At 37.3% G+C, this 26,987-nt stretch overlaps 1 protein-coding gene across 4 annotated transcripts; it reads right to left on the bottom strand.

Annotated features, from left to right (window-relative positions):
- Positions 1-70: 70 nt before the first annotated feature.
- Positions 71-26,608, bottom strand: DYNC1I2 (dynein cytoplasmic 1 intermediate chain 2). 4 transcript variants are annotated; one of them, XM_053948050.1, is made up of 17 exons: positions 26,479-26,608; positions 24,523-24,640; positions 23,206-23,320; positions 19,863-19,953; positions 15,711-15,770; positions 14,393-14,508; positions 10,278-10,367; positions 9,887-10,049; positions 9,695-9,794; positions 9,069-9,194; positions 7,983-8,129; positions 7,543-7,656; positions 7,028-7,161; positions 5,887-6,031; positions 4,913-5,053; positions 3,819-3,944; positions 71-3,138 (listed from the first exon to the last, which is right to left on the bottom strand). In XM_053948050.1, exons 2-17 carry the CDS (start codon positions 24,628-24,630, stop codon positions 3,025-3,027), a joined length of 1,890 nt encoding a protein of 629 aa, XP_053804025.1. In that variant the 5' UTR covers positions 24,631-24,640; positions 26,479-26,608; the 3' UTR covers positions 71-3,024. The 4 variants fall into 4 exon arrangements, with proteins under 4 accessions (XP_053804025.1, XP_053804022.1, XP_053804023.1 ...); XM_053948047.1 differs by having other exon boundaries at positions 26,439-26,608; XM_053948048.1 differs by lacking the exon at positions 26,479-26,608 and adding an exon at positions 26,249-26,353.
- Between the last annotated feature and the right edge of the window lie 379 nt (positions 26,609-26,987).

Here is a 26,987-nt window from a genome sequence, read left to right on the forward strand (position 1 = left end):
TTCACTGCTAGTTACAGCAAAGGAATTAAAATGCAATGTGCTGGCTTGTAAGTGTTAGAGAACACAGTAATTAGATGAGCACATGCAATATTTTATTTTGCAGCACTACATTGTGACAATGAATTCTCTCAAAATACATGGCAATACTAAATGTGTAATAGATATTACTTCTATGGTAGCATATTCAAAACACAATGAGAGATTTGCCACTTACTAGCACACTCAAGAAATTTTACAGGGTTTATTATTCAGAGTACCTTCTTTTCCTGAATAGACAACTTGTTTAAAAACTTGAAAGCATTCTCTTTATTTCTAGATTGTTTTATCATGAGATTAGGTTATTCTGTAGGGGGGGAAAACCTACTTACGTTTTTATGATTTTTATTATTTCTGCTATCGTGGAGGAAAATTAGTCACACCGTCCTTGTGGCCAGAGATGGGATGGGTGGTCTCCAGCCTTGCTTACCAAAGTTATACATGTTTCTTACAGGGTTAAACATCCTGGAACAGAGCTTATCCAAAGGGTATAATCTGATTCCAGGTTCTGTTTTCTTACTTAGGTGACAGCAGGCCCATCAGGGATTAAGTCAGTTTATGAAGAAATGGCTTCTTAAGAACTGAACACTACACAGACCAGCCTTTCTCCAGCTCTAGCCTCTAAAGAAGATAAAAATTATTTTGGTGCTGAATAATACTTACTGAGCCAGAGGATACAATACACTGACCTTAGAAGTTTGATCACTATTCTGCAGTATGAATGAATATAGATAACCCCATTAGAAGGTTTCCTTATTTGTTGTATTGTGTTTAAAGAATTTCTTGTTCTGTACTGTTTTCTGGATAGAGACAGACTTCTGGGAACTCTCTCCTCTATCTATGGATTTTATCTAATGTTTTTCTAAATAGAGGCAAAAGTGGTGGGGACCTACTGCATTTAATCTTTAGTCACAGCTTGTCGACTGCCTTGATCAATGCCTTAGGAGACCTGTCAATGCACAACAGCATTTGTGTTTCTTGCAGCTCCAAAACGGGACACTTTGACTCCCAGAATCCTCATTTACAGCATCCAGCATCACTTTTGGTCTTAATGTTGCAGATACGGCTTTTGCATTTTTAATGTGTACTTCTGTGAGAGAGGACCACAAGCAGGAATAAAGATAGAGTAGTGTTAAATTTAATAATTGAGAATTATTAGAAGGTTGAAACTACACAAAACTGTAGTGATGATCTGTGTGTATGCGAAAGAAAGCATTACCTACTGCACTTCTGAAAATAAAAGAGTGAGGGAAATGTATTATTCAATGAAAAGTAATTTTGAAAAACCCCACAAGAACAACCAACCAAAAACCCAAGCACCCCCTCCCTTCAAAACCATCAAACCAAGAGAAGTTCTGCTTGTTAAGAATTCTTTTGCCCAAAGGTACAAACCGTCTCATGATGTGCCTGTTCTTACACAGTTCACATACCTCTCAGCCGAACAGAGCTGCTGTTGTAGGCTTGAGGAGAACACACAGGATAAATGTCTACAACCTGAGCAGCATGGCTGTGCTGAAAAGGGAGTGGCACACACTCTTGAAATGCTAACGCCAATGGAAGCCTAAACACATTTCAGCTCCAGACCCACCAAAAAAGAAAACTTTCTGAAGACAGAATTGCTGTTACTGCTGTGTCTCCACAAGCTGCTCATAATAACTGAACTAAGACAAGAGAAAAAAACCCAAAACTAAACAGAAAAGTTAAACAATGAAGAAACAATGACAATACTCCTGGACATGAAACTGATTGAGGAATATAAACCTATTTCCTATTTTTAAGCATATAAAACCAGCTCTTCTGGCAAAACAATAAGCTTGTAACAGATTAAGAACTAATGTAGAGTCCCTAAGGTAAAGGCTACGAAACTGATTTAGTGCCTAATGAGTAAAACTCATGTTATTTATAAAAAACAAAACCAACAACCCAAAAGAAACAGCCCCTCTGCAACCCATCCTGATGGAAAACTTCATAATGTGCTAAGAAGAAAAAAAAAGTCACCCTTAACACAAATTACAACCTTCCTGTTTCAAGCCATTAAGAATTTTTGTTTCAATAAAAATGTTAAAAATCAGTAATAAAAATCTTGAACTTAGTACAGAAAATTAGTAGCAAGTCTGTAGTTAACAGAATGAAAACCATCATGCTATAGAAATTATAAGTTAAAATCTAGTTCCTTATCCTTTGGAAAAGAAAAATTTGGTAACAGGACCCTTTTTGCTATTGGTCAATTGCCATTGCAGTAAGGGGTGGTTGAGGGTAGAAAACAAGCCTGTGATGTGTATAGTAAAACAAAAGGATCAGCTCCCAGAAACTTTAAACTACTGCAGGGACACAGATTAGAGGTCAGGGCAGCTGACTAAGTGCTCGTATAGTATTTATTTATGAATCAGTCTCACCTTTTAATGCACCAATTCAAACAAAAGGAAATTAGTATTAAATATGTATTTCATTAATTCAGGTCTGATTATCATGTAAGTTTGTAACTACAGACAATTTTTTATTCACATATATTACCCACTACCAGAGTCTGAGGCTTATCTATATATAAACAATGAAACTTGGAACATATGCATGCATATCATGGGTAATTTGAAGAGTTCAAAGAATGCTTCAGAGATGTACTACCTAATGAAGGTTAGTCTGTAATACAGAAAGTTTTAGGAGTAGAACTTCAACTTTTCAGAAGGGTACTGTTTTAGATTGGATTTTACAGAAGCCAAGTAGCAAATCTATACCAGGTTAGTGTTTCAGCAAAAGAAGATCCCTGCAAAGTCAAAGTTAACCGTATTAAAAGTTACACAAATCCAAGAATGTGCTTGTAATTTATATATAAAACAAAACAATGCAAGATCTGATTTTCAGTGATCTTAATACATTTCCAGGTCCATTGCAGAATCCATATATTCCTCCCCTACACTGATTAGAACTGACACTCTAGGATTTGCATCCAGTCCGTCCCAGTGTGGGCCTGCAGGCTGTCTGGAGGCTCTACGCTGGGATGCGGGTCGCAGCCTCCTCCTCTGCGTCAGCTCTGTTGGCGTTGATCTCTGCCAGCGTTCGGCCAAAGCGAGTCCACTCGTCCCCGCGAGGCACGGCGATTTGCTGTGACACAGAGAGTGTTACTGAAGCCTCCTGAGAAATAAAGCTGAGCTCATTCTGAATGGCACAGCACTTCAATAATGTTCAGAAGAGGTTCCTGTTCCAGATAAGCTTACCTTTATTTTAGTGTAAGCATCAAAAGCTCTAACTAATAAAGAAGCAGAATTTGAGACTTCTGCACTGAAGTATAAAATGATATAATTATAAGCTTGTGCTATGTATCTCCACCTGAGAAACTGCCTTCAAAGGGAATACCAATGCTATATCCTCATCCCATCAATTAATCATGTACTACTGCAGTACACATACTTGCAAGAGCAACTGCTTTCCCTGTAAGAACAAAATCAAGGCTGCTCCACGGCAAATTTTTGGTTTGGTACTTCTCAAGCTAGGATCAGAATTCACATCTGCCACAGTTACATAGAAGATAACATTTCTATTAAAAAAAAAACATTGATTATTATTTCACCAGCCTTACAGTAAAGCTTTTTGACTGGATGACAGCATGCTAAAAAGTTATGCTAGAACACCTTAAATAAAGCACTACTAGGAAATAATTCAAAAATACAAATTAAATCTAATTATTCTTCCTCTAATGACAGAAGAAAAAATGAAAGGCAAGCTGCTAAATAAAGAAACCCAAGTGTTTGCAATATACTTTGCACAATGCATGACATACATACCTCTCCCACGTCATATATAACTATTTGTCCCTCTGAATCACCTACAGCAATCTCTCTCCCAGAATGCGTCCATCTCACACGGTTCAGAGCAGGATTGCCCTCCACGGTGATGCTTGCAGTGGGCACCTGCACCAATTTGAAACACATTGCTAGAAGTGCATCAGGTATCCATAAGCTAGAGATAACAGAACACACCTAGGCTGTCTCTGCTGCATCAAAAGAAGTGCCCAACACTTCAACTGGTGCATGGTATGCAGATCAAAGACACTGCTCACAATACAAAGAGCCTTAAGCTATCACCACTGACATGACCAAAACAACACATCTGTCCCTTGGCCGAAGTACAAACATCTGCTATCAAACACACATCTGCACTCTTCTTGTGGGACAGAAGGCACAGATACGTTTTCAGGCAGTGACAAGGCACCCTGGGAACTCAGGAAGATTATGACAGAGGGCAGGGATGAAATCAGCTGTTTTGGCAGGTCAAGCCCTGTCCAAAAGGCTACAATAGGTAATTCCAATTTAAAGCCACAGGCTTTATGGTCCTACAACTTTCTTCTACATGTAGTTTTCAGACGGTGAAATGTAAGTACTAAGTATTTGTCAGGTTTCTCCTCTACCTCCAGCAAATCTTGGAAAAGGTTTCTACTCTAATGAAGTTTATAACCCACACCAGAAAAGCAAACAGTCTAGAAACAAAGGGCACTTTCACTGCAGTATTACTGTGGCAGTAGGAACAGTGGTGGTGTGTGGTAACAGGTTTGTTCATACTGTTAAGCTGTAGGCTGACAAGGCCTCAGGGTGGGAAGTCTATAATCACTTTCACAACATGGATCAGTGTTACATCAACAGATGTTCTGCTCTCTTGTTATAGGTAAAACAATTTTATTACTGCTGTTATTCATTAAGAGGAGTTATTTGTAACCCTGTAATCAAAGAATTCTATCTACTACACAGAATATTTAAAAACAACAACAAAAAACCAAGCTATCGTAAAAAAAAAAACACAAACTATCATAAACACCCAACTTTTTTTTTTAAGACTACAAACAATTTTCCAGCTGCATTTAACAGTTAACCTGATTTCTCACCTCAGTATCATTGTTGAGATTCCACAGGTCAAGCCTGCCCATCCCATCCACACAGGCAAACAAGGCAGGGTGAGTTGGAGACCACATCACATCATAAACATAATCAGAATTGTCTTCAAAGGAGTAGAGAGGTTTGTTATTCTGAAAAGAAGCAAAGATAACAATGAGATACCCAATGAGATACCCTACATTTCAAAATTATAAAACTAACAGGTGAACCAAAATACAGAACTTCAACAGTATTACCAGCAATAGTTATTTGCATTTTGACTTACTTTAAAAAAAATGCCACTGCAAAAATCAGCCACAACCTAATGCTTTTTTGTTGTTAAAGGTATGCTTTCCAAAGCATGCAGCTTTGGAAAATTTTGCTGGCTGCTACTATAAAACAATCAATAGCAAGGCAATTGTGAATTCTAAATTTAATGTGTTAAGAATCTTGCAAATAAAGTCAATGATAATTCAGTGACTATTCTCAGATTTTAACTCTGCTTCCTCTGCTTTGCATTCCTCAGGGCATCAGACTAACAGAGAAAGAAGTAATTCTGGCAATGGAAATGACAGATATTTCAATTGTGAGCCTCATCAAGTTTAATTGACATTAGTTTTAGTGCCATCCCTTATTCCTCCACAAAATTGTAGCAAAACATTTGCCTTATGAATACATGAGGTAATTGACTTTATAACATGATTTACATTTGATTACATTGTAATTACATTGTTGATAACAAAGAGCAAAAGGTTGAAAAGAATGGATCAGAAATACGCAAATGATGTACAAGCTGAAAGCGAAGTTTTATGCTGTTAATCTTAGTTCTGCTCATCAGCTGTCTCCTCTTTGCAGGACTGCAGCTAAGAACCTCAGAACGTCACACAATTGGACTTCAGGTTTGTGAACTTCCTTAAGTAGCTTACATTACAGCACCACCTTGTGTCAAGGGCTATGAAGAAAACCACTGAACTATCTAAGTTACCTTCGTTGTCCAAAGCTTTACTGTCCAGTCAAAAGAAGAGGTGACAAAAAGATGTGAGAAGTCTACAGGTCCAACTGCTGCATGGCAGTTGATACCTGTGATTGGTCCCTGGTGTCCTTCAAACATCTCACTGATTCCAGCTTTGCTGTTTCAGAATATACAACCAAGGTTAATTGATTTGGAAACCAAACATCTGCAGACAGAGATAGCACTGAAATGCAATTGAAATACAGCCACAAGAAGATTTTGCTGCCTTATATGGATGTTACCTCACTGCAAAAGGCTTCACCACGGCAGGATCACAGAAGACCAGGCTTGAAAATAGACCTTAAGTTCAACATGTATTTTCTACTAACTGTAAGTACCAAAATATATCCTAAGGACAGGAGACTCATTCAGGTACCAGTCCACACATTTACCAGTCCACCATGTTGTCCTCCAAGCAGCGGCTACAACTTCAATTCATATAAAGAATAAAATCCAGTCTCACAAGTAAGTATGAAACTCCCATTAAATTAAGAGAAGTTGCATGTACTTTAAGTGCTCAAGGTTCAGACATAAACCAGTAACCATATATCCCTAATAGCCTCCTATCAGGGGAGATGAAAAAGGAGGGAAACAGATGGGAAGGATGTTACACAAAAGTGATACAATTTTGGGTATTTTGGAACCAAAAAAAGCTGTGCAGCAAGGTGATGTGCATTTGAGATGAAACCTGGACACTCAATTGTATTTAAGAAAGCAATTGATAAGATACAGTCAGACAATTTCAAAATAGATTGAACAGCAGGAGAACAGCTAGCCAATTTAAGATTTGTGCGTGATGTTACTGTACAATTATCTACAAAACTGATACGAAGTTTGGAATGTTCTGCTACAATTCAAATGAATAAAACCACTGACCTATGCTGTCCTCATCAACACAAAGAACTCCTAACACCAATTCAATATTCCAACCATTTCTGGTTTTAATGAAGCTCTTACTCAGGAAAAAGTGCACTGGAATTCAGACAGAGATCCTATGAACACCTTCAGTGCAAAGGAGAAAGCATAAACTTAAAAAAGTTTTGAGTGTAAAGCATGCAGGAACTCATCCTTTCACTATTTTTATTTTCTTTGAAGAATTAAAGTTTGTATTCACCTGCCATGACGGCATGCAGTGTACACTGAGCCTTCTTCACTTCCAACAACAAAATTGTTGACATCTCCAATAGGGAAAGACATGCAGGTAACAGCCACAGCCTTGGACTGTTTGTGAACCAGCTCCATGCTATCCTGTAGTGAAAATATCAGCAACTTACTTCATAAAAAGAAATATTAACACCTAAAAAATCTTTTAGATTTCACAATAAAAGGCTTTTCTTTTTATTTTACTTGGATAGATTGGGCAGGAATAAGGAAGTTTTCTTACTACATTTGTGTTCACCACTAACACAAGTACACCAAAACTATACAAAAGAAACAACAGAAAATACTTGATTCCACAGTGGGGAAGTATTTTATCAAATATCAAGCTACCTGTGTTGGGAAAACATTGATTAATGTTTATTAGATCAACTGAATTTTTAATAAAACATTAATCTAGAATAGACACTACATATATATATATATATATATATATATATATATATGTATATTTATCAAAGATTATCTTACCTGTGGTTGGGAAAGCATATCCAAACTCCAAGAGCATATTTTCCCATCAGTTGAGATACTAATCAAATTATGAGCATTCTGGGTCCCAACAACATTTACACAGTACACTGGGTGCTAAGAAACAAAATATTATCAAAAAAGAATTTAGAAGTAATAACCAGTTCTGTTATAATTATTGTACAGTAAAATATAAGATTTCACCATTTAAGAAATCACAAAAGATTGATCCCAATCAAAAGTACAAATGATACTCCCCTGATAAAACTGATACTTGTTTTTTCTGACACTCTGATTTTTATGAATAGCCCGGTTCCTAATGTCAAAATATGGACACAAACATTTAAGCACTGCCAATCAAGTGCACTGGACAGAATTTCCTAGACATTAGACACATCTCAACAGGGCAAAGTCCTTGAAGACATTTCCTTGAAGACTCTTACTGTGTGAGCAGCAGCTGAAAGTGGCGTTCTCTGTACTGGGGTTCTCTTATTGCTGCGATTATCCCACAGCACGATCTGGCCCGAGTATGTGCCACCAACCACCAGATTGGGATGGAATTTTGCAAATGTAGCTGACATCACTGCAGACTGAAAGGAAGAAAAACAAACAACAAAATACACGAACTATCATTCAGTGATACTATGTCTAAAACTAAAGGAAATGAGGCCAAATACCAGAATAACTTCTTTGCCTAAATTTATTCAGTACATTATTTCACTACCCAATTACTTAAGGATTTGTCCACCCTTTGTAACCCCTCAACAGTCTTTTTGTTTCAATTTATAATTATAAAATGAAGTTTTCCTCCTATTTTCTTTCACATGCATACATCTGTATTCCTCCTAGCATAGTTTATTAGCAAAGGAAGGCCTAGTTACACACAAGATTTTAATAATGTTTTGCCACATTCTGTAGTCATTACTTCTTACCGAATGTAGAAATACATTTTGATATAACAGGGTTACTTTTGCAATCTGGGCTTTGACAGTAATGTGACAATGAAGTTAAATTTTGATTCAACTGTGTAATTTTCAAAAATGATAGGAAAAACGTGGATAGCTTGGGCTTGGCAAAATGGAAGAGATTTGCATGTTTTTATCTTTCAGAAAACTACTAGAAAACCTCCATTTGCCTTTTTCTTGATGCATATGTTTCTAGTTTTCATCCTTGTTCCATTTCCTCAAGCTGTCTTCATTTTATTCAGTAAACTAAGCTGTAGTATACAATCTCACTCAAGCCCCTTACATACAAACCTTTGTGGTTCAACCATTACACAAGAAAGTTTTCCTGTTTTTTAAATAAAAAAAAGAAAAGGAGTTCTCAAACAAGACTGAATTCTGAATGATGTCAGAAATTCTGGAACAGAATAATATTTCTCAGCTGAAGTCTCTAGCTATTAACATCTGTTAGCAAATAAATGTGGTTAAAGTGAATGCCAGCCCAAAGAAATTATTATACTGGCAAACATAAGGAAGGTACTTGTCCAAATTCATTGACATAAGATTCCTCCCAAGACAAAACCATACCTGGCAGTGAAAGACATACTCTGGGGTAGTTTTCTTGTACTTCATATTCCATACAAGGGCCACCCCATCAGGCTCGTGAGGCGCATCCTCATTGTTGTTGTAAGAGGCTACAAGTAGTTCTGGATACTGCATGGTAAGTGAAAAAGACTCAAAGTAAGCAAGATGACTGGCTGATGGTCCAGATAATTCTAGAATCTTTGTTTTCTTTTGCCAAAATAGGGTTAAAAAACCACCTTGCATTATAAAGGCATGAAAAATTGTCAGTTAAAACTGCAATTGTCGCTAATTTAGCTTGGAAACCAGCATTAACATACACATTAGTCTTGTTCTCTCATCATAACTTTCTTTTAACTCTAAAACCCATTACTTTTAAGTGAGCTTTCTTTTTAGTGAAGCTGAGTTACCTCTACAAAGTAGTCCATAAACCAAAACCAACTTTCTTCACAATATGAACCTTTTGCTACCTTTCACAGAAGATTAACAGCTCTACTTTTTGCAAACCATGGAGCACCTAAGGAACACGTTTAGAAACACAGACTGTATCAACTGTGCTTTTATAGGAATCAAATGCACAGAACCACAACAATTTACAAAGTCAACTGTTTACTTCAAGCATTATTTTTTACCTGAGATGACCAGTCCAGACAACTGACAACACGATGCTTTGACCAACGTTCATCAAAAAACTGCCTATTTAAGGACAGTTTTGCTCCCGCTTGAATCTCTCTATAAAGACAATTAGGAGATACTAATCTTAGATCACTTTTTCAATTAAAAGTATTTGAAATTCACAGAAAAGTATTTAACATTCACATTACCCTTCTTTGTCCTCTAAGTCTCTTCCACTGTAGTCAAAGAAAATGTTGATTTGCTCAGAAAGGGCTCTTTCAACAATCCTTGTGGAGTGGTCAAAAAAACTTAAAAATTCTTCAGAATGCAAAATTTGTTGCTTTTCCTCCTCTGTGAGTTCATGAGGGGCAGCTGAAAAAAAATTATACAGACATTTTCGGGACTGCATGCTTTCACCAATTCTTTTCAAGAAAGAAAACCAGTACTTATAATGATTTTTAATAATTTTTTGCATTTTATGTTTTGCTGACTAAGCAGGATTTAACAACAAAATTAATTTTAAATCAATAGAACAAAAAGTTTCAAAAAGTATTGATGACTTTCTTTACAGCACTCAGAATGTCTTGAGATGAACTGTACCTTCTTCCTCCTCCTCTTTTTTTAATGTTTTTTCTTCTTCAGGTTCAACTAATGGTTTTGGTGCAACCACATCATCTTCCTCCTCCTCATCTAAGGAGAAACAATATGGTGAGACCATCAGTGTTTCTAAAGGGGAACATTCTATATGAATCTCAAATAAGCTGATGTAAAATGGTATCATGTAGCTTAAAATGGTGGCATTTGTAAAATGTAATCCCAAGGATACCATTATCACAAACCAAAATGTCATTAGAACACTGTCTCCACTTGGGTATCAGTTGCACTAAGTTATGTAGTTGCATAAACGGAAATAAGAAATGCAGGAAATTGTAAAGAATCCAAAGTGGAAATCTGTCGTACAGGCATTTATGATGCCACACAGAACCATGCGGTGGATGCATGTTCTGTGTAACACACTGACACATTAATGCTGCGGAATAAAGAAAAATCAAATGGCTAAAATAGTCTACAGAGCAGCTGCTTACTTATGATCTGAAAGCATCAGTCTAATGGGTCTGCACATGGCATGAAGATGGCTTACATTAGCTTTCAGGTTGCTATTCTGAGAGGCAAATTTTGCTAAAGATAATAGTGGAGAGATTACATTTTTTCTGTCATTCTAGATGCAAGTCTCATTATCTGTATCATGTTTGGCAATGAAAACTTTACAGGAAAATGTGTTTTTCCTAATTGCAATGAATAACATAAAATGTTAATGTTCAGGAACACTGACAAGGCTTACATCACTTTCTGCATTTCTACATTTTATTCTTTGAATACTGTAAACCAGAAAATACCTTTAAATTACTTAGAATTGTGGGATATGCTGGCTTTTCTTCATCCACTTTCTAGAATAAGCTTCTGAAAAGACTTGTTTTTGTTGGTTAAACAGCTACGTCATCTGCTTACAAGGGAATGGCAGCAGGAAACTGCTGCATGCCTCATCACAAGTAATGAGACAATATTCAACAGAGACTAGGCTTGTTTGTTCCAGCCATCTTCCTGACCCATGTTCAAAGTTATCTAACACAAAAAGTTAAAAAAAAACAAAACAAAACCAAAATCCACATGCATGCACACAAAAAGAGTTAAAAAAAAAAAAAAAAGGGGTGGTCAAGGGATGGGAACCAGCTGCCAAGCCATGGTCCCAGCAGCCAGGCCAGCTGACTAGATAGCAACAACCAGATGGTACTGCAAGGATTGTCTCTCTGCTATGAGGTGGCAATGGGATGGCACAACATTTTTCTGCCTGACTGCTTCCAATCATGTCTTTCCCCAATGGCAAGCCTGTGCAATTACCAGCACTCCAGGAGGTCTACAGACAAGCCTTTACCCTGCAAACAAAATACAGCTTGTAGGCCATACCAGCTGCCAAACCACACACATAGTGATAGGTTTAAAGAGGTCTGAAAATCTTTCTAACTCCATAGTATAGGCAATAAAAATATAACTGTACCTGCAGGAAAGAAAGCTTTAAATGACACTGTATAATGCACACAATAATACAAACTCCAACTTAATCAAAATGATAATGACGTATGCCAATCCTACATTACTTGAAATTGAGCGATTTTTATGTTCTGACAAGTTTACAGAACTAGGATAAATGGCATGAATGATTTCAATATATGCTCATACTTTTGAACCAAATGGTGAAGGTTAAAATCTTTCCTTTCAAGGGCCTCAATCAGCCACAAAGGAAAACAGTAATCACTGTCTTTTCAGCCAGCCCAACCGCATTTGTCAGCCCTTTCTCCGTCAATGCAGCCAGAGCAATCAACCTGCCAAACATTCAGAATGGAAAAACAATCTGAAAATACAGGGTATAATGCACCTGCCAGTGAAAATGGCCATTTCAAGAAAAGCTAGTGATCTCAGTGACCCTGCTGAGGAGGCGGTGGTGCAAAGGGGAAAGAACCCGTAAAAGAATTCTTAGTGATCTCCACTCTCTTGCACATTGACACTTCCTTACAAAGCATGCCAATTACAGCTTTTGTGCTACTTAAAAAAAAATGAAAGCTTTTTTGGGCAAAATAATCACGCAAAGAAACAGAAAGACACTGCTCCTTTTTCGATGGATTCGCATGCACTCGTAACCTGAAAACTGTATAACTTGTGGCCATTTTAAAGAAGGGAATTCTTAATGTCAAATAACTACAGGTGTGAACAATGATTAATTAAAAAAGCAATATGAGGTAATACACATGCCTTTTGAGAACAACACATACAGGATCATGTATTCAAATTATGGCCACTTGGATTAAAATCCCCCTCTTTTTTGCCCTGCCAATCAATCTTGCAGAATTAAATGATTCCTTCAAATTCAGAAATTTGGTTTTGGGTCACCCTGTATACATTATTCTAGCTTTGAAAATCCCAAATTAGAAATTTCAGCCCAACCCCCCATTAGTCATACTACACTGATTCTAAGTACCATTTTCAGTGACAGGAGTCAAATTCTTGTCAAACGTAGATGGTCAACCCCTTAGTGCTCTATGACCTTCTAATCTACATATTTTATTCAAAAGATCATATAGCTGATTGTTCCTGCCTTTTAATGTTTGAAACATAAATGGCATATATTATACAGAGCTCTAAATTCCTTCACAGTACTTTCACTGCATACAGGCAGCTGATACTACCGCATTTATTTTAATATTCTCAAAGTATCAATCTTGAAACTGAACATGTCATCTCACTGATTTATCTGTAACTGCATAAATCTAAAGCCTTCTCTCTAAAGAAGAGTCACACACAAAAACTTTCTTATTAAGGGATTTGGAGAAAAATTTTTTAAAAATCCCCACATATACAAGTTTTTGACCTCATTATTCAAAACTAGAATACTTTTTATTCCAAACCCAGGAAGCTTTCTCACAGTTCACAAAAAAAGGCACCATTAAGGTGCTGGACTAAAAAAATGACATAAGAAATGTTTGTTTTAATTACTTTTCCTGTCTCTCCTTCATCTTGAATTTATTTAATAGCAGGCCAGATGTCAGAATTTGCAAGGAATAAGCATAACAATAATACACTACCCACGAAACACTGGACATACTATTTCTGAAAAAGTTCCAGTCTAGTAAGTCAAGAACTCATGATATCTTCATGCACTGAATTTATCTCAAGTCAGCTACCTAAATTTGAAACCTTAAGGGCACTCCATAACTGCATCCACCTTATTCACCAGTATCTAATGGCATTTTAAGCCACTTCAATTGTCAGCGTACCAAATATGATTTCAGATTAAAAAAAGGCTGTAAAGACTTGGAAAAGTCACAGGGCCACGAAGACAGGAAATGGGACTCTATGTCACATCAACATATCGATGAATATTCATAATATGCAAAGCGATTAACTCCATGTTGTTTTTGACAGGCAATCAGGGGATCTAAGGTTACAAACTGAGCAGTAAGTAGCTGCTATTTTTATGCAATCTTTAATAGCAACAAATGTCTTGCCAATGAATGCTAAAAACAGATTTAATAAACCACTGAATTTTTACTTTGAGTTAACATCAAAATTGTGATGTATTTTGGCAAGACAGAAAGAAAAGCAGTGCTGTAAATTAGGTTGCACCTAGCAATAACACTGTAGAGTGTAGTTGCAGTTGTCTGAGTAATCTGTTGCTGCAGAGTAGGTTAATCAAAGTTAAATCACCTGTGAAATGGGTGGCTTTTGTTAAGTCGAATGTCTTCACATCAAGTTCTCCTATCCGCATTTCTGTACATTTAAGGCATGTACTAGATAATATAGAACCAAAGAATATTCTGAGTTGGAAGGGACCCATAAGGATCATACATGAATATACAATGGTCCATTATTTCTTTGAAAAATATTAAAATGCATAAATCCTGCATTCACTCTACCAGCATCCAATAAGAAAATCCTATACATTGTATTTTTATTACTCTGAGAGATGCAGAATGACAGTAACAGTTAAGCAAAACCTACAAAAATTTAGTAACAGTATTCATATAAATTATCTCACATATCAACCGTAATATACTTTAATAAGTTTCCAGACCACAAGTGCTAGTTCTAATTCAGCCATTCATCATTACTATATTAAAAGAAAGCAAAAATAACTTAATAGTAATAAATTAACCATTCACCTTCCTTGGGCTGAGTCATGACAGGTGTTTGCGTCTCCTTTGTGTAGGTAACAATTTCTCGAGGAGGAAAGTCAACTTGTGTAATTTTGGCCATTCCAAGTTTAACAGGTCCACGTCTAAATAAAATTATTTTAAAAATCAGAAAAAAGCCATTTAATTTTATTACTTCACATTTTGCTTAGAATAATACCCAAGTCATTATGTCACAGCATTGCTTAATCAAACTTAAATCCAGTGGAAACTTTGAACAAGTCACATGATTATGACTACTATTTTATCATTATTATTTAATATCAGCAACTATTTATACATCTGTGACAAAAAGGAAGATGTGCACATATAAATATCTGAACATTAGGATATAATTTAAAATTTTTGCTCTTTTTGCTTGACCAGAATACTGCCACATATATGACACATCTGTATTACCAGGGGTACAGATCTACTCGCAAGTCATGCTTGTACAGCAAGAGTTCTAGGATTATAAAGCTTGAAAGCCAACTTAGTTATACTGAAGGAAAAAGCACTTCCTAGTCTTTTAACTTTGCTGCCGTTTTTTGTCCATCTCTAAGATACTACCTAGAATGCAGAACTGCCAGGCTGACCTGGAACTCACACTGTCAAATAATTTATCCTTAATACATCAACACTGAAAACCTCTGAGCTTTCTGACTTTAATGAAGGTAGATATAACTATCATCATATAACACATAATATATTCCAAAACCTGCACAATATTAATTCAGGCATTGTAGCCTTCTGTAAAACCTAACTGCAATATGTACTGTAATAATAGTGCAATGATCCAACAATCTACCTATATCAGATTTAGTTTCTTATTATCCACTCCTCTCCCAAGATAAAAGCAGTAGAGTAACTCCTTTTGAAAGGTTTTAGTGTGCTGGATCATAATTCTTAGCACACAATACAAGTTTTAGTTAGTGCTTATAATGAGCTACAGCTTTTGTAAACATATTTGTAAGAAAATATGGGAGTTGCTCTGTTTTTAAACACAGTCACACTAACCTTTTTATTTTAAATAAATGAAAATAAACTTCTTAAAGTTTATATTTTGTCAAAGAGAGACTCAAAGAAAACAAAACTTGTGTTTATTTTAAAAAAGCATCTAATGTATATTAAATTATATAAAAATTTCCCATTGCAAACAACCCATGCTAAGTCTAGGGACAGCGAATTTCTATTACTTACAAAACAGTTTCTTAACAACAACAACAACTACAAGTCTTAAAGGAAAAAACACTCATACTTATTATCCATAAGCACATGAAAGAGGGAATATAAGAAATCTATGCAATACCCCAGATCGGAATCAGAGTGGAGCTGAAGAACTGATGGATCAGTATCCCAATGCAGCGTCCTGGTACCCCAGGTTGAACAATCATGCAGCATTAGCAAAAAAGGCCAGAGATTAGTGAAGCAAATATACACTATGAAATTCTAGAGTTACAGCAAGCTTATAGTTATTTCATTGTTTACAAGAAACAAGGCAATGCAACATCAGTTAAGGGAAATTCAGCAAACATTCAGTGCAATAACACATGCAGTATATACAAAAGTTAAGAAGCAAACAGAATTCAGAGCTATTAGCAAAGAATTAAATTATTTTAAAGGTTGAAAATTAAAGGTCTGCAAACAAATGTTGCCTTAATGAAAGGCAAATAAAAGTATTTTAAATACTGATAAGAACCACTAAAAACTTGAAATTCCTTTTAAAATATGTTCAGATTTGTTCAAGTAATAGGAAGACAGATTTGTTAGCATAACGTAAACTTGCCCAGAGCAGTAAATATGTGGAGGAAACTGTCATATTGGTAAAGGAAATGAGTCAACACATAAGCCTTTTGGTAGTGGGGCAAAAAAAGCATTTCCACTGGGATAAAGAACTGCTAGAGTTTCCAAGATGTGACATTGCAGTAATTATGGGTTAAGCACTGCCTTGGGCTTGTAAGTGTCATCTGAGTTAGAGCCAACTCCATCTAAGACACTTAAAATCTCTTATAAATTGTGGGCCTTATATTAATAATATGTTTCAAAGTCACGTGGAACAACAAACAGAATGGATCTATTTCAAGTTGTACTAGAAGAAATAGCAAGGGGGAAATCAATATTCCCTCTACCTTCATTTGTAACCTTGATCCCTTCTTCAGAAATTTTCATGTAGTCTATCTGCTACCAGGCTTAGGCAGAATTTTAGAAACACACTTCTAAGAGATTAGGAGATTAACCTGCATGTTTTTTTCTGACATTCTCATATGTTATCTGCATTTTTAAAATAATGTTTCTGAATAAAAAAATAAATATGCAATATTTTACTATGATAAGTCAATAAAAGAATTTTATGTTTTTATCTCATACATGGTAATATTCTATTAACTAGGTGCAGAATTCCTAAAGTTAAAGTTGATCTGAAAAGTAGACACACAGTGCCATAAAAGCTCATAAATATGGGTGTGCCATGCACTACCTTGTTCTAGGGGACAGTGTGCATTAGGACTATTAATTATAATTTAATTAGGAATTACAAATCCACCATCTTCATATATAGCCAGTCAACAGCATCCACAGCAATAGCTTAATACCCAAAACTCCAAAACATTTTCATATCTTTTGTGCATTAGAGAACACATAATTTTAGCCTAAAGTTAATTACTTTGAGCATGCTTATTCATCAAATCTCTGCTATCTTTCTTGACCAAAGAGTTTTAAGCTTAAGGGTTTAATTTGGTCCCTGAGACTTGAAGCTGGGTATTGCTTATATGTTGTTCAACCATAAGCAAAACCAAACCACCATCCCAACCTTCATGTTGCAAAGAATACCTTAGCTTCAGGTACAGATGCTGCATCACCACAATACCCGTCAAATATTTTTCTCAACTTTTTCAATCGTGTTTGAGAGGAACTTGGGGAAAAGGCTATAACATGAAATGCTCCAACTTCTGCATCTGTTTAATATCTAGCCCTTAATGAGGTAGCTGTCCCGCTTTCAAAGCATTATTTTCATTTTCAAAAGCTGCTTCAGTGGGACCAGGGACAGTCCTTTAAAATAATTTAAGCTAACAAGTAGTACAGGAGATACAGTTAAATATTTCTCAGAGATAGTATTTTAAAATAAAGGTAACATTCTAAGATAAAATGCACCTATTATGTATGTACCAAAATGATGCAAAATACTGGTCTTGTTTTCCAGTTTGTTTTGCCTTCAGTCAAATGAATTTATCTACAAGCTTCAGTGAACAAATTTATCTACAATTATCAGTGAAACAGTTATCAGTGAAACAATTTATCTACAAGCTTCAGTGAACAAATTTCCTGTTCTTCCATATTTCCAGATTTCTCTGAATTCAGGCACTTTCCTAACAATTCCTATATATCTAAAAATATTTTCTGTTTTTAAACTAATCCTATGAAGCATCCACCAGCTTAAAAGTAAATCAGCTGTATTCTTTTTAAGTGTAGGACTTGCACTCTTGACTGAGGGAAAAAAAGAGAAAGAACCAGGATCAAACTAGGAAACAAAACTCTTTACTAATGAAAATAAAGCAAGAGATGGAAGTAACAGCAGGACCACAGTCTGAACACTGCTCTACTACTTACTGAAAGAGTTACTGACAAGATTCAGCATCACCAAGGAGCCTTTATAATATATCTCATATCGGTAAGAGTCACCTATGAAATGCCATGTGTAACACCAAGGGATATCATACAGTCCAACTTTCATGTTCAAAATGTATGAACTTGTACTAATAAACCAGGATATAGACACCCATTTACTGGGGGAAGGGAAGAATCCACTGGTGGGAGAAAAAGCAAGGGGACTCCATAATGCCTTCAATTTAGCTGTATATTCATACCTCCATGCCTTAAAGATCACAATCCTGAGACAGATTTAGTTTTAAAATTTGAAAATGCATGAAGCTTTTGAGACTCAGGATATGGGTTTTCTCAAGGCTTCATAAGAAAATGCATAATGTATGCATACAACACTGCATTACTATGTTTGAGAACACACAATCAGTGCAGTGCATGGATGAGATGGAAATAAATGCAGTACACAACGTGGCATTCCATTCCAGGTATGTGGCCTATGCATACAGTTTCATACTCAATTTAAATTAGGTGTGAATGGAAAGAAAATATTTTCTTTTAAAAAGTCATCATCAAATATGTCTTGCTTTTTTTCTTCTAATGAACATAAACACATATATAAATATATTTTAATAAGACAATTTAATAACCAATAAACAACAATTTAAAATAATTAAAATTTGCTTGCCATTCAATTAAGGAACAATTATATTGGTTAATTAACACAACAGGCAAACAAGATCATACCTGAGCACTCTTTAACAAAAAGTCTGGGTTCACATCTGCTGTCTGATGTACTCTCTGTTGTAATTTAACTATTTCTACTTAGAAATAGGCACCACGTAACCTTTGTTCAAGTCATTAGTCTCCTGAATATTTTCAGACTAAGATGCATATAGTTATTCATGTATAATCCACATGCATACAAGATGTTACTGCAGTCTTTTTATAAGATGTTTCAAAGCAGTCTAACCTTTGACTCCTTTTCCAAAACAACTACTCATACAACAACAGTAACTGGTAACTGCTGCAGTTACTGTGCTTTAACTAAACTTCATCCACAATGTATACTTACTAAATTTAAAGTACATAAACTTCACTTGCTGAGAATGTCTTACCAATATTAATAGGCAGCTACTGCTCTTATTTGCAGAGTGTGCATGGGAAACAGTAGAAATACCCTTTGGAAGTGGTGTTTCCCTGCCTTATCACCCATATATCACCACTTGAAATATTTAACAGAAATATTTATCTGACTCTTCTTTAGAGCAGCATGTCTCAAACCATCATGCTCAAAAAAATGGTCGAAAAATTATGACAAGTACTGGCACTGAAAAAAGATCAAAACAACAGTGGCTGTACTAAGATGGAGTTATGTTTTGACAAAATAAAAGATTGCAAGTGCCGTAGTTGTGCTACACAGATGAAGTAAAATAATAAGAAAAGGAAAAATTCTGAGTAAGGGAAAAATAAAATCAGAAGTAATGCAAAGTTTATAGACAGTACATTTTATAAGATCAACTAAGTATGGGAAAAAGCAAATAGCCTATCATCCATACCCATCCTCCTTTAGAAAAAGCTGGGAAGAGCACAGAAGTTAGACTTTTGGAGTTTGTTATTGTCCTAAGACACACATTTTACTTCAAACTTGCAAGTTTAAACAACTCCACATTAATGCTAGCAACTTCAAATCAGGAAGTATAGTTGCATTTCAAATTTTAAAGTAAAGTATTTCTGCAAAACAGTCACTTTTGACAGATTCAACACTGTAACCTCATATTATTATAATCAAGTAATTAACCTTGATTTCTTCTAAAGCTTAATTATTCAGCACACAAGTATTGAACAAAGGAACATGACACACCTCGATCCAACAGCACCATCCCCGGAGTCCTGGCTCCCAGCCTCGCTTGGCGTACTCACGGATTTGGAAGACGGAGAGGTAGGAGGAGGGACTAAATAGTGAAACAGACAGGTATCCGCTGTTACTACTCGCAGAGGTTGCACAGCTTAGGATGTTTGCAAATTAATTAAAAATGAAGTATTAAAAAAAAAGTGATGGCAAACAAAAAAATACATGGATGAAAATGAACAGCAGAAAGAGAGGGGAAAAGACAATGTTAACAATTCATGCTGGATTTACATGCAATTGTTTGGCATTTATGCCTCTGGAGCATACAAAAAGACATGGAGGGGAAGACATTTAAGAGAAAATGAATTGAAAAAAAGTATTTTTAAACTGAACTTTTGGCAAATGATGACACTGATTTTCAAGGGGTACTTTCCACTGACTCATGTTGCTTAAACATAGAAAAGATAGTTGTTAATACAGCTCTGACATTAGACTTTCTTAAAGATTAGGCAATGAATGATTAGACTGGCAATGTTATTTCAAAAGATATAATCACCAAACTGTTGACCAAAAAAGTGGCTGCATCATACAGCATCCTGGTATTTTTGTTCTAGTTTGAATCATATCAACACAAACCTTGTGTATTACAAAGTTTCTAGTATTAGGTCTTGAGAATAACTTTTTTTTACTTGACAGTACCACTGTTTTGAAACTTCCTAAGTGTTGGTTCATTTCCTGCTAGTAGATGAAGACTACACTTACCATTTGAAAAGTAACACGCTTTCTAGAAGTGATATATATAGTGAATGATATCATGCAATCTGATACAAATACAAAGCTACTTTTGTATTTCTTTCAACTTTTCTTTTTAGAAATGGTCATTTTTTAATGAAACTTTGGGTTTAAACACAAGAATCAAGGGGTGTTTTGAAGGTCCTTATATGCTTCATTTTTCAGCAATATGTAAAGCATTTGCTGCTTAGCAACCCTTAAAAAACCCTTTAATCAACTGAACACAAATTATTTAAACTGCTGCCTACTCTGTCAATGGTTAAGCATGGGAGAACTCTGAATTTAGGTCTGCAAGATTTCCGAATTTTTAGGAATCACAAGTATACTGTGAATTCTAAAGAATTTTCTACCTCATCTCAAAAGAGACATGGTTCTGACTGACAAAAATTCTCTCTTAATTTTACCAAACTAACAGTGAATCCTTCCGTTTATTAAAATTTCATTCCTCCTGGGGGAGAGACCTTTTTTATAGGTCTTGAGTTGTATTTAATAAATTCATACATACAGACATTTAGACTTTATACTTATGTAACTGGGGGCATGTAAGAATATATCTATTCTTCAACTCGTCCTCGCCAGGTACTGGTTAATCTATAGCAAAGGAGCTGCCCGCAGGCCTTTGCTTTGCCATCTGTGTGCATTTTCAGGACAAGGCGAGGTCGCGGCCCCAGCGCCGCTCGCAGGGCCCAGTGCTGGTGCTGCAGCGCTCTCTTGTGGGGAAAGCGATTCTCGGGAAACCCTGCCCAAAACTGAGGTGGGTCCCACTGGAAGACCAACAGTCTTACGAAAAGACCTGATGGAATTTCACCTACCCCAGAGGATTAAACTATAAAATCTTTATGAAAATAATTCCGGTTCACTAACTTAAGGCTTGTTATATGGTAAGCATGGTAGATATCAAAACATACTAACACTGATATCCCATAAAAGAGCTCTCTCTCTCTCTAGCAGTTAACAGCACAGGAATTGCCTTAGGAATTAACACAATTTTCTAGGAAAGAATCTAATGTCAAGCAACCCCCCCCTTCACTGACAGTGTGAGCACAAGCTACCTCAGCTGCACACCAAGCAGCTCACCCACAAGTTAGCATCAGTTCAGGCATACAGTCACTGTACTTGCTGGCATGCAGTCAGCAGAAAAGGAGCTTGAGCCTTACACATGCTAACTGCAGGCAGCAAGTAGGACATTTTAACTTGATTAAGGATCCATATCAGACCTGGTCATCTCGAAAGGAGACGGAATGAATTCCCTGTGTATACTGAAGGGTGTGATTAAGTGGCAGCTCAGTGGAATTAAACACAACATGCAGGGGTGTTGCCCCACTCGTGTATGTCAGCACCTCTAAGTTTTTCATTAACACCTACTCTAAGCAGATACATTAACTTGCTTTGAGGACTGGCTATTCTGTGGCTGTCAGATTCTCTGCCAGATGTGAAAAAAAACAACCACATACATTCCTAGAAAAATTTCATCAACTGCCTTAGTATCATGCAAGGGAAATGTTCAACTGTTAGTCTAGCAAAGAAAATCTGTAGCAGGTTAGAAATGATTTCTTAAACAGCTGCACACTGGTGCTAACACAACCAAATGGAGTTTCTCGACCATTAAAACAGTTTGAATTACCAAAAATAACTGCTGGGGCTGTTGGAATCTGAGCAGCCATAATGCTGTTCTTTTGAACACTTGAGGATTACACAAAAGCAATTAAGAAAATATAATCCCAGCTATATCTGTAAGAAATTATTACTATTTTATTTACAAACCCAGTTGAATAGAGCCCCAAGAAGCCACACTGATAAGCTTTAAACCCCCTGGATTTCAGAGTTGGAGACAAAAAGCAGAGTCGCATTATCATGTTCCTTGCTTCCATCTTCCATAGGGATGTGCCTAAGTAAAGGCAAAAAGCAAGAGCCAATATGCTAACACATCCAAGAGCTGCAGATACCAATCATCACCCTTGGAAGCTAATTTTTATATTTAGTGTTGCTATTGCTCCATCAAAGTCAGTCAGGTATTTGAGATAAGAAAAACTAGGGTGTAAAAGATGCGGAAAAGAAACAAATCAACTCCATACAAAAATATCAGCATTAAAATTTGGCATTGTGGAAAAGAGTAAGGAACAAAATACAGGAGAATAATGAATATGAAAAATAGGAGGGGAAAAGACAATACATACATGATATTTTAATTAATAGACTTCAAATAATCCACTAAGTGTAAATGGTGTTATTTTATAAAATAATGTTATGTAATGTGTACTGAAGCACATCATTTAACATTTATAACAGATCATGAAGGACAAAAAGAGTATAAAACCCAGACATGTATAACCCCCGAAAAAGTGGCCAGAAAGTTATTATGTTAGTTATATAAAAACCTCAATCCTAACAAAAAAAAAAAAACACCAAAAAAAAACCCCACCACCACAAAAAAAAACAAAAAAACCAAAACAAAACAAAAAAAAACCCAACACAAAGCCCCAAAAAAACACTTCACCCAAAATAAAAAGACTAAACAAAAATCTCCCAAACATTTATTTCAAACAAATAGCAACATTCCTACCAACAGGAGACTCAGGTGTCAACCCCATGCTCTGAAGCAATGCTTCCGCTTCTCTTCTCTTCTTTTCAAGATCAGATTCTTCTTGTACTGGAAGAACTTCTTTCTTCTGGTCAGTCTAAAAATTATTTAATAATGAAGTTACAGCCTTTTACCTTTCATTTATTTTGAGACCCCACAGGGTTTTGTAATACTGAAACCTATAAAGTATATTAGATTTTCAGTGTGAGTAATTCTGATGGCTCTTTTTTGTAGATAAAGTAAACAGACAGGAATAACAATGTTCCAAAGCTTTGGTACTGTCTTTACAGGACATATATAAACATGCAAAAAGTGTCTGTTAGTAATTTGCCAAAAATTACTAACTTCATAAGATTAAGATTCTTTGTATTATCTGATAGATATTAAAAAAAATACACCCCCACCCTCTTTCATTTAGAAACCCTGCAATCTCTATTGCAAAAGATGCCGAACACTCTCTCTCTTTCTACTCTTAATTAGCTGCTTTTTAAAAACATAATTCTGGCAATACACTGCTACAAGGTCATTAGGACATAATTTGAGCTACTTCTTTCTCCTTTTTGTCTGAATCATGTAGTTGGCAGCTGCCCAGTCTTCAGTCATATGCTGATTTAGAACACCAACTAGATCATAACCAAAACACAGAGAGGTAATGAAAAGTATACAAAACAGGCCAGTAAAAGTTTCTTTTATGAGATACAATTTGCATTCAGGAGAAACAGTAATCTATCACTCATTGTCACATACTTCAGCAGTGAGAAATCCAGAAGGCTTTAAACAAACTAAACACAAAAGCACCATACACATCCTGAGTGCTGCTCTGATTTTAAAATTCAGCCTATAGATAGGTCAAAGAGCAGAAGAACATAGCACATTGTTTGTACAATGATAATACTGACAGTCAGATAATTCCTACAGACGTCCTCAGAACCGTACTTCAGAGATGAGTTCTTCAGATAACACCTATCACAACTCATTAAGCAGAGCTTTCATGCAGTAGATCAGTGATTTGATTAATGATGTCACATGCACAGAGATCGTTCTAGAAATCTGAAATTTATGCTACTGTAAGATACTAATTTAATTTTTTTTTAATCCAGCTTATCATACAGACAGTTGAAAAGAAAACAGTAGGTGTTTATATTAGAAAAAAATGAAAGTGCTGCATTTATATTAGCACCAACCATTAAACTGACACTCCCTGAACAGGACACAGAAAATGATTGATAGATTATGTGAACCTACTCTTAAATTTTGGGCAAGTTACATATGCAAATCAAAGTGAAAATTATTTCTTACTTCTTTCTTCTTTCTTTCTTCCTCCTTTCTCTTCTTCTCCTCTCGGATTTGAGCTAATCGTTGCTTCTTGCGCTCCAACTCCGCCTTCAGCTCACTTTTGTCAGACATGGCTGAAACACTGATCAATAGAAATCATGTCACTGTTTGGCTTTTGTTTTGTTTGGGTGGTTTTTTTGGTTTGCTTTTATTTTTCTTTTTTTTTTTTTTTTTTAAGAGAGCAGCTTTTCTTTCCAGAAGCTCTCTGCAAAGAAATTACCCCAGCTTACCAAAACCAGCTCACCAGAAGCCTGAGTCAACAATAATTGAAAAAACCCACATTCCTGTTTCTATTTTTCTTTCACTTAATACATTCTCAACACTAAAGTGATTGATTTAAAACAAACAGATAAAACCATTATATGATGACAGCATCCATTTCTAAGGTAGGTCTGATGCTCTTTGAAGGCACTATTTGAAAGAAACCTTAGGCACTGAAGGTGTGAGTATTTGGTCTTGCCATAAGATTTTTGCACCTACAAAACCACCTGCAAGACTGAAAACAACAAGAAAAACAGCAAGACAATATTTCTCTTTCATTTTCTACTTCAACAGCTAAATATTGGCATGCTATAACTTAAAAGTATGTAAGCTATATATCCTTCTACAGACCATTATATGATTCAAAGTAAAGATTTATTAAAACATTTAGTAGGATTACTATAAATGATACGGCAATATAAGGACAAGTCAAAGAAAACTGTAAAACTCGTGCATTATATTTTTTTCAAAACTTACACTGCTAATAAATTGGTGTATAATTTAAAGACAAATATGCTATAAAAAGTTTTGCTATGTAACTAACTCAAATACAAACAAGACAGTCAACAACAAAAGGTCGAAACCCTCTAAGTTTAGAACTTCACAAAGATTTAGAACACAGGTAAGAAAAACTGAGTGAAAGGGCTAGGTGAAGAACTTAATTTTACTGTTTTTAAGCAAAATCAAGTCAGCAAAGAAAATGGACAGGTGGTCCTACAACAAATGAGACAACTATAAATGCTTTTACAGTAAGTTTGACAATAAAGATACAAGATTAAGCGTTAGTAATGTGACTATGTGCTAATTCAAAATAAAGAATACTTGCAAGTGTTGTATAGCACAGCTAAGCACAGAAAGGGATGCAAAATATTGCACGCCTCATACGTCTAACCCCACTTCTTAGTAATACGTACACCTGAGTCAATGTGTGTATTCCTTCATGCCGTCTGTTAGCACTAAGTGCTAATAAATAAATAACCTAAAGTCGGCATTTTCAAATGGCATTCCCGTGTCCCTTTAAAACAGCACTAGGAAAGCGCGTTGTCACACCGTGGATCGCCGCCCATCCAGTGCCGGCCCGGGGAGGCGAAGCGGCACAAACCGAGCGAACCCGAGGAGAGGAGAGCCCACCCCATCCCGCCTGGAGATGACCGCGGTACGAACCTGGTGCCGCCAGAACCAAAGTCCCCACCCAAATCCCACAGGGGCCGGCCCGCGGAGAGCGCCCGGCAGCCCGGACCGGGTCGCAGCACGCCCCGCGGCCCGGGAGAAGGCAGCACTCCCAGCCGCTCCCCTCAGCGAGCCCCGGCGCGGGCCGCCCCCGGCCCCACCCGGCTGCCACAGCCCTCGCTGCACAGGGCGAGGCCGAAGGAAGGCGCGTTCCCACCGGGCGGCAGCAGCGCTGGGCGCGGCTCGGTCCCCTGCGCACCTGTCCGCGGCTCCTCCCGCGGCTCCTGCCCTGCGCCCGCCGCCCTCGGCCCCGCGCCCCTTCCGCCGCCGCACAAAGGCGCCGACAGCTGGCAGGCGGCTGCCGACGGCAGACGCCGAGGGTCAAACCAGCTGCGAAGGCCGAATGCGGAATGCGCGGAAATCTACGGGAGCTGCGGAAGGACACTCACATCTGTGCAGTAAAACACCCAATGCCCCACTTGTCCGCACCGTCAGGGCCGGCAATCGGAAAGGAATTAACACGGTGAACGAGCGCGAAGCGACGCGGGAACGGGGCGGTTTCCGAGACCCAGCGCCACACCCCTCCCGCTGGGCGCTGGCTGGCGAAGCCGCTAGGAGAACAACGACACCCAGCATGCAGCGCGCACCGCTGGATGGACCTCGTCGCCGACGCTCCCCGGGCGTGGGCGCGGCGCTGCCGCGTGTTGCATGATGGGAGCCGTAGTCTTCCGGGGTGGGGACACGCCAGCTGCCCACGCTTGGCGTCCGCAGGGCGCGGGGAGCGAGCGCCACCGCCTGCCGCTGAGTGCTTGGGCGCATGCGCGCCGTACCCCGATTCACTCATGGCCGGGGCGCGTGGCGAGCTTCTCTCACGGGCGCCTCGGCAGCGGCCCCGGGCAGGGCAGAGCGGGCCGAGGCGGGATCCCTGTGCGGGATCCCTGTGCGGGATCCCTGTGCGGGACAGCGCCTTCGCCTCTGCTTTGGCTTCCGGACAGTGG

The sequence above is a fragment of the Vidua chalybeata genome, chromosome 7, assembly GCF_026979565.1.
Source record: "Vidua chalybeata isolate OUT-0048 chromosome 7, bVidCha1 merged haplotype, whole genome shotgun sequence".
In the NCBI taxonomy this organism is placed as follows: Eukaryota; Metazoa; Chordata; class Aves; order Passeriformes; family Viduidae; genus Vidua; species Vidua chalybeata.